We start from the raw sequence: 9,115 nt of genomic DNA, 5'->3' as shown, positions 1-9,115 counted from the left end.
GGGGGTGAGTGATAGCCCCCTTTTAGAGTTATATTACAAAAAGAATAACTAGATGTAGCTCACAAAAGTCTTAATGTGGAAGAAATTGTATAAATTTAATCAAATTTGCGCATATTTTCTCAATATGGACTACGATCTTTCTTGAGATCAATTATTCCACTGGATTTATTATTGAATCGATATTTAAAAAATCAACCATGAGCAAATTCGAATCAAACATGTCCAGGGCATCTGCCATGGACGCTTCACAACAGTATGCGTATTCAAAATCAATCTCGGTGCCGTTAGGGATACCCGTGCTCGTGCTAGCCTCGCATGAAGTCGTGCTATAGGCCCACGTCTTGAAATTGCACTCCTTCATCAAATCACTTCTGCATCTTTTTTCACTTTCTTTTGGTTTTTCACGCGTATTATGAACATAAATAAAAATACCTTGTTTTTGTTCCTTATTAACTACCAATTTACACCAAATATTTTGCTTGAATAGGTGTTTTTCTATTTTTTTATCCTTTTTTTTCCACCAATTGACGAATGCTCCGGGATACTTGGTATTTGGAATCTTTATTATTGTGGTAAAAATGAGTAATTCTTCGAGTTTGGTTGCTCTAAACACGCTGATCGCAGCTCGTTTTATTCCTTGGTCTATGATATCCATTAGAGGAACTAGTTTATCCCGAAGAGGTGCTGTGTTGATGAAGTGATTAGTAGCTCTTTTCCATGTACGATCAGCAAAATGCAGAGGAGGAACTATATAATGAGGTACCACTTTGAAGTGGCTGTCTGAAGATATCTGAAAGATACATATATTTATTTTTAAATTGTAAATTTTAAGTGTTCCGATATTACAAAGTTAAGCTTGAAGAAATAAGTAAATATACCCTTTCTTCTAATTTATAACGATCTCTCAATTTAAGGAAAACTTCTTGTTTCATGTAGAAAGGGTCGGTGCTGATTTCTGTTACGCAGTCGCAGTTGGATTCTTGCTCTAATTCTGGAGTGCGTACGTAAGCTGGTAGGTTCAGAATTTTATGAGTTGTGTAAATTGTCTCGTGTTTGTACTTATCAAAACAAACGTCGAACATGTTCAGATCTTTCGGTAGGTCAATTTTTACGTAATTTCTCATGTCCTATGGATTATTTCAGTAAAGATGTATGTAATAAGTACATAGGTACTCGTACTTATAGGTATCAAAATGAATAAAGATGAAGTGAGTAGGTATAGGTTTTTTCTACCTGTTTGGTCTTTGCTTCCAATAGTCGTCTCATGTCATCATTTTTCCCGCAATACTACAATAACAGGAGTTGAAAAATAGAAGCAACTTATTTACGATTTTGATTATAGCAAGCCAAAGATATAGATTTTTGTTAATGTGAGGGTGAAAATCTCGTTATTAGTACATATGACTTACAAAGTATCCGAAATAACGCAACCAATGTTTTTTTTTCAAACCGCATTTTTCTGAGTCCTCGTGTGCTTTAAATATAGGCTTCAAATCAAATTTGCATACTTTTTCTTCTTCTTTTTTAAAATTTTTATCAAATAAGCAATATCCCAGCATCCACGTGAACTTCTGCGCAACTTGTTTCAAACTGTTGAGCTGGTCTTCAGTTTCAGGAGGACACATGTCTGTTCGTCGAATTGGATTTCTTAATTGTACATTATTTAGCGCTAATTTAGGATTTTCACAAGCTGTGTAAGAAATACGTATTATTGGTCAACTTTGTGAAATTTTTGCACCAAAGATAGATCTATGTATGTACTATACCTTCTGAAGTGTGTGAAAATCCGTAAAGCACGAAAACTGCGATTAACACGAATTTTAACATCTGTTCGCGTTTCAGATCCCTCTACCTGTGTAACCAAGTTGGTGAATTCGTTTCATGGGTATCGCATGATGTGTTAACCGACTGTGATGTAATTATTCAAACAGTTTTTTCAGTAATTGAGAGCGCGTCACTGTTCGTAGGTATGTTGATTTGTCAAGTTGAAAATCGCAGATTTAATGTTTGATCAAAGAACGTATGAACGAAAAAGTGATACTGGCTGATATGTAATCGAAGTGAAAAATTCTTGTTCTTTTTCAGAGCGTTAATGTGGAGTGAGGAAGTTGAAAACTTACCCAAAAAATTTTGCAAGGTTACATGCGGGATTAAGGTTCTTATTTTAAATGAAAGTGAATTTCAAATTGAGCTGTGTAAAAATTGTATTATATTATTAATTGTATTTAAAATAAGTAGGTACCTACGGTTTTTACATATCTAAAGTTGATTTAGAATTCATTACAGAAGAATAAAATTTTGTCCAAGTACAATAAGTAATTCAAGTCAAGTCTGACTGGGAACCCCTCGAGGTAAACGTCTCCGACATGAATGGAATCGGGATTTTTGAAAATAGTACAGTCTGATACCCCGATAACCAATATTGCTGCAGCTCAAAATTCATTTTCTCATTTTTGACGAGCTTAAATCCAAATGAAAGGTGACAAATTCACCACCAGTCACCAGTGGTTTTTTTTGTCTTTTTTTATGGCGAATTGTTGGTGAAGAAATCATCAGAATGTCTCATGTCTCTTGAAATTTTTTTTTGAATGTCTGGTGACTCCTTAGTGAATTTTGGTGAATTTTTGGTGAAAGATTCACCAGAATTCACAAAGTGAGTTTTTGACCTTTTTTTAGATGAATTGTTGGTGAAGAAATCACCAAAATGTCCTCATGGCCATAGAAATTTTTTTTTGAATGTCTGATGAATCCCTGGTGATGGTGAATTCTGGTGACTTCTTGATGGCAGATTCATCAGAAGTCACCATTTCATTGTCTTCTTTAGGCGAATTGTTGGTGAAGAAATCACCAAAATGTCCTCATGGCCATAGAATTTTTTTTTGAATGTTTGATGACTCCTCCTTGGTGAATGTGCCGACTTCTTGGTGGCAGATTTACCAGAAGTCACCAAGTGGGGGTTTTATCATTTTTATGGCGAATTTTTGGTGAAGAAATCACCGGAATGTCTTAATGGGAATTTTTTTGAATGTCTGATGACTCCTTGGTGAATTCTGATGACTTCTTGGTGGCAGATTCGCCAGAAGTCACCAAGTGGGGTTATTGTCTTTTTTATGGCGAATTGTTGGCGAAGAAATGCTCAGAATGTCCTCATGGCCCATGACAATTTTTTCGAATAACTGGTGATTCCTTGAGGAATTCTGGGGACTTCTTGGTGACAGATTCACCATAAATCACCAAGTGGGTTTTTTGTTATCTTTATGGCGAATTTTTGGTGAAGAAATCGCCAGAATGTCCTTATGGCCCTAGAAATTATTTTTGAATGTCTGATGACTCCTAGGTGATTTCTGATGATTTCTTGGTCACAAATTCACCAGAAGTCACCAAGTTGGTTGTGTGTAATTTTCATTTCGTGGGGCATTCCCTTTCTCGCGGTGTGATTTTTCTATTTGTCGTTCGAGGTCTGTCGTTCAAAAACCATGATTTCATCGTGGGATTATCCTGTTGTGCAATTCATTTAATCTGTCGTTCAATTAAAGTTTTCCCGTTCCCAATTGCCCCAATTGACTTTGAATGTGCAAATTCAACATTATGGTTTGAGTATCAGAAATTTCATTGGTCTTGGTTTCAGTTTTCGTGGATTAAAATCACATACCTATTACGAGTGGGTAGATATAGGTATTTATCTTATAAATTTTCTCCGAAATTCCTAGATTTTACATTGAAATGAATCAGGTTGGATAAATTGTATACCTCATACCTGGGTGATTGGGTAAATATTTTAATATGTACCTACTTGTACTTATGTTCAATTTGAAATGTCATAAAAAGTTAATTTAAAATTTTTTTTGAATAATAATACCTAATAACAATAATAACAAATTAATAAAATACCTAAAACAAAACAAAAATGCGTTACGCAACTAATACGCACGAGTGTAATGCTCGTTATTATTTTTTATCGCAAAGTACCTAATTTAACTTGCTTACTTACAAATATATTCTATTTTTTTTACACATACACATTATGTACATCCAAATAACTACCTACCTACTTACTTATTTTTTCTTATCCTTACTCGAATAATTACTATAGTAGCCAAAGATTTTCAGTCTGAAACTTTATCTTTACCTGTAAAGACTGTTGTAATCTTTTACTTGCACCTGCGGTGCTAAAGTCTTACATGGTCTAACTTCACCCTAACGACCTAGTTAGACCTATACCTAGTGCTAAGCACAGATAGGCACTGGCGATTTACCGCCTCATATACCTACTCTTCGGAGATAATATGAAATATAAATTATGCATATAGAGAAATATGAATAAAATGAATACTCGGTCGACTATAACGTTACATTAGCTTTATTGTTAATTAAGCACTGTATTATACATAGTCTGATTATATTACGTAAATAGAATTACGATTTAAATAAAGGAAGCGAGTACACAGTAGTCGCAAATACGTGTTAAAAACACCACCCAGGGACAAGGACATCTATGCCGGATAGGGCAGGTCTGACATAAATGACTCATTATGAGAATTTAGAGATGCTGCAGTTCATCTCTTGAGTAACCACGATCCAATCCAATAGTCCATTACGTAAAAGATATTCCATATCCCAGTAATTATTAGGTGGAAAGTACGTGCTCCATACGTCGAACGTACTGATAGGGCTCCGCACCTCGACCTATCTATTGAATGGGAACTAAGCTCTCGCTTAGTGAGTCCGTGGTTGACTGAAGTTGTGATCGGATAACGTGAAACACTTCACTGACGCGAACTAAACCGCTAGATAGCGTGGTTACGTAAGAGAACTGAGCGAAGGGTAGAAGGAGAACAATTTTCTCTCGCCTAAACGACAGAAAATGGCGCAATTCCTCCCTTTACATTGCCCCGAGTGTTTACTTATAGGAATATGTAACCACTCTAACAAATAAAAAGGGAGAATGACCCATGTGCCCTATCCTTGCCCCGGGTGTTTACATGTTGCTATTGAAATAAATAAATATAAACAAAACAAATTAACAAAATCTTCTTATCACATATGGAATCATAGTGATTACAAACTAAAAAATATAACTTCTGGGAGAAAAAGGATAAAAATAATTATAGTAAAAGACATGAAAAGAACATTTGAGATATATATATATATCAAATATTAAGTGAGATTAAATTACGTAATACAGAATAGTCAGATTACAATTGGGAATGTCAACAAATCGAACAGGAGATCGAAAATACATAACGGAATTTTGCCAATATTACAGTATGTTTTACATGTGTATATTATTACGTTGCTTTATGCTATTGTTTACATGAATTTATTTATTGTTTCAGGTTCCAAGAGAGATGCTGCGTATCTTGACTTATGTCTTCTTCGTGATTTGCTTTTTTCCGGGAAGTAAGAATTACGTAAAGTTGATAAGTTTCCAACTGTTCGATACTTTGTGACGTGATTTCGTTCTACAGGTGCTTACTCAGCAAGAAGAGGTAATAAACCCAACACAGCCTCTAGGATGATGCGATGATCAAGAAATGGACATTTATCAATTATCTTTTCCGGTAACGTTCGATCCAGTATGCTTTCAAGTTGTTTTATGTAGTTTGTATTGTGAGTATCTTTTTTCGATATGCTGATGGCTTCTAACCAATTTCTGAATTTCTTCGTTTTATCACTATGTATCGTGTGTTTTATAGGTGGTATGACGTAGATTTTCTTTACGCCTGAGTTATTCAACGTCTTAATCAGCGCATTGAAATCGTCTCTCATTTTTTCTTCGTTAACGGTTTCATGGAGATCTTTATGACCTATTGATATCAGAACTTTTTTAGGTAATTTCGTCACGTTCTTTGCGATTGATCTATTTAAATCTGTTGTTGATATAAAACCATTTACATAATCATTATATTCCAGTTTTTCAGTATAAGCTTGATCACCGGCTATCGCAAAATGAACCATTTGATGTACTAAGCCATCGCCCAGCATCCAGTACTGCTGCAGAAAGAAAATGGTTTCCGTTCCTTTGTTTCGTAACGTAAGCGTAGCACCAGTTGTGTATAGGTTATATCTAAACTTCCTACACGTCGAGCCAAATTCATCAGGTATGGAAGTTTTTAGCGTCATTCTTCTGATTTCTTCTTGAAATATTTTTCTGGTTACCGGTAAATGTACTACTTGTTCTTTATTGTCGTAGGTTGAGATTGTCAATCGATTTCGGTAGTTTTTTACATCACGGATTGCCCCGAAATGTCCCGGTTTGAGGGGGCTACGAGTTTGGTTGTTATCTATAATGGACTCGAACTTATTCTGCTCATATTTTGTTCTATATCGATTGATAGCATTACGTCGGTGAGTATTACGTAAAGGAGTTCTTGGTACGTATCTTGAGCCTGATGGCTTAAGTATTACTTTTAGATTTTTCGTATTAATTGGTTTTCTTTCAGGGGACTTACGGCGTAGTTGAATCATGGTTTTGCTGTTTTTTGGCGATGGCGGTAGTTTTTTCGGTGGTGATTTCTTCGGTGAAGATTTTGCTGGTAATTTCACTGTTTTCGTAATGGTTGATTTGAGTAGCGGGATTTTAAATTCGGCTGTTTTTTCTGTTTTCAGGTGTTCGTGTTTCCAATTGGTATCCTCGTCTGATGTATCTTCATATTTCGGTTCGAATTGCGATTCATCGATTTCTTTTTCGTTGGATGTGGATTCCGCCGGGATCTGTTCTTCATCGCTTAAAGGTTGTATAAATTCATCCATCGGATTATCATATTTGTGTTCCGGTGTTACGTTATCGATTAGTTCACATTTTTTCAGGTATATGATTTTTTCTACTGATGTTTTTACTCGATCATTTAGATGCTTTACGTCAGAGTTTAATTTCGCCACCTCGTTCATATAATCGTTATTTTCTATTTTCAGCTCTTGGTTCTCTTTGCGTAATTTCCATAATTGTTCGACTAAAGTGGCTGGTGACGTCGATTCATCTTTTACGGTTGTAATTTGGATATTATTTGCTTGTACCTCAACGTCGGATGCAAGAATCAGCGGTGTATTGCAGTTGGAAAATACGCATTTTTCGGTTCCAGGAGCGTAAGCCGTATACAGATTGGTTAGACATTTTTCGTGGTAGATATGTCTACACGAAGTTAGCTTTAATTTCGTATTTGTCCGGTCTTGGTCTGGGCCTTGTCCAAGTGATTTGTTGCAGCTTGAACAAGTAATGATGTTTACTCGTATTGCATCCATTTTCTTCCTAGTTGGTTCAGAATACGGCTTTTCTTCCATGAATTACGTTACGAAACTGAAACTTGAAGCTCGGAATTGTATGGAACTGAAGATACTCGAAAACAATCGACTTTGAATTACGTAAAGTGAAGATTTTCTTTTGGCCAAGCGTTACGAATTGCCATACGTGCCTGGGAATCTGTTGGATGTTTTATATTTGTAATCCAATGTATTTTATATGTATTGTACCTGTATATTATTTTGTACTTACATGTATCAGCTTTTCAAATGATATTTGTGATCGATGTATTCGTTCTGCTAGTCCCTTAACCACAATAAATGTTAACTGTTGTCACGCTGTTATACGTTTACACAATTAAATACCATTTGATGGCTTTGAGCGTCAAGTATAAAGCTATTACCTGTGATCTTGGTTTTTCACGTTATATCTTGTTCTACTTTTTTATTTTATTCGAATACTTTGTGCGATTTGTCTGTGTATTATTTGATTCGTACTAATGGATGAAGTTGCTCTTGTTGAATAAATAGATTTTACTCTCACGATGATAACATGTATTTTATTTTGATAAATTTATAACAAGTCAAGTATAGAACATTCAACAGGTACAATAATATAATAAGGAACATCAATATTCTACTCCACAACTGCTGGATGTATTGAATACGTTACGTAATGTCTAGATACGCTATGAACTAGGCTTAATTTGATTAAATAACAAAGAAAATCAGATACATTTCCACATCTACCGGAATATTCGTTACATAATATTTAGCACAAGTCTTAGGATTAAATACTGGACTGATCGTTTTGTATTTGACGATGAAAATATTTGATCATGCATTACGTAATGTGTCGATTCCTATGCGGTCTTCATATTCTTTGTATCTATTTTCTGGTATCTTGTCAGGTTGTTCAGGTACTTGGATTAGGAATAATTCGCTTTCATCGTGTATATCCTCTGCGATTAAAGAAACCATCTCGTAGTTCGCTGTATACGAATGAAACATGTTTTCTTGGCGATCTATGAAGTATGGAATCGGGTGTTTCTGATATAATTCTTCGAACTGCTCCATGTAAATGAGATCTGCGCCTTTTATCAACACCGCCTCTTCCTTTAACCATTTGTTGAACTTTTCTGCTTTTATCGCGTATTTTTCCATGGCTGCATAAGAGTAAACCATTGGAATCAGGAGGATCCGTTTTGCACCTTTACTGATCATAAGCTGGAGTAGTTGCTGCGTATTTTTGATAACGTTACGAAAAATTTCTTTTTTGACATCATGGCTTCCGATGGATACCACTAGCATTGGTGGCAGCTGTCTGATTGCATGTATTAGATGGTTTGTTAATTTCTTCGGCGATAACGTACCGGTTAAAAATAATGAGTTCATCATTGTCGTACGTAGAGGCTTATTTTCATATAATCCCTCCCATGCCATCGCGCAGAGGGCCCCATCACCGATCATCATGTAATTTCCGATAAAGTAGCATTTGATATGGTATCCGCGCAGATGTTCATAGGTATATTGGGTAATAAAATCCGTTTGGATTTTGTTAGTATACTGGTAGGAATATCTTGTCATTACGTCACTATCGAATCTGAATCCTTTCTTGAAGCATTCTCTTCGTAATTCGCTGATGTTATATTCAATTGGGATATCGTAGGTTTCTCTGTCATACATCGTCATTTGTCTGATCTCGATCGGTTTCTTGAATTTTACGTAATAAAAATCGTTATTGTCTTTCAGGTTTTTCCAGTGTTGATACGGTGTGGTAGGCTTTGGTTCGATGTCGATGTCGAAATCAATGGTTATTACGTTATTTGAATTAGACGTTGACGGCTGCAGATCTTCTGAGATTGGTTGTATTACG

At 35.5% G+C, this 9,115-nt stretch overlaps 1 protein-coding gene across 1 annotated transcript; it reads right to left on the bottom strand.

The window, feature by feature from the left end:
* On the bottom strand, positions 1-1,876 carry LOC135833682 (uncharacterized). The gene is made up of 5 exons (XM_065347444.1): positions 1,767-1,876; positions 1,410-1,690; positions 1,234-1,287; positions 879-1,127; positions 1-790 (listed from the first exon to the last, which is right to left on the bottom strand). The coding sequence occupies exons 1-5, from the start codon at positions 1,825-1,827 to the stop codon at positions 152-154; spliced, it is 1,284 nt and encodes a 427-aa protein (XP_065203516.1). The 5' UTR covers positions 1,828-1,876; the 3' UTR covers positions 1-151.
* Between the last annotated feature and the right edge of the window lie 7,239 nt (positions 1,877-9,115).

Source organism: Planococcus citri, chromosome 2, assembly GCF_950023065.1.
Source record: "Planococcus citri chromosome 2, ihPlaCitr1.1, whole genome shotgun sequence".
Taxonomy (NCBI): domain Eukaryota; kingdom Metazoa; phylum Arthropoda; class Insecta; order Hemiptera; family Pseudococcidae; genus Planococcus; species Planococcus citri.
The sequence above is the reverse complement of the archived record's forward strand: the minus strand, read 5'-3'. Positions and strand labels throughout refer to the sequence as shown.

What these genes read in the sequence shown, in the direction of transcription:
- LOC135833682 (XM_065347444.1), bottom strand. Translation starts at nt 1,827, where the DNA reads ATGTTAAAATTCGTGTTAATCGCAGTTTTCGTGCTTTACGGATTTTCA. An exon ending in ATTTTCACACACTTCAGAAG is followed by an intron (nt 1,691 to 1,766) that starts GTATAGTACATA and finishes TTTCTTACACAG; the next exon opens with CTTGTGAAAATCCTAAATTA. An exon ending in TGCGTTATTTCGGATACTTT is followed by an intron (nt 1,288 to 1,409) that starts GTAAGTCATATG and finishes CTGTTATTGTAG; the next exon opens with TATTGCGGGAAAAATGATGA.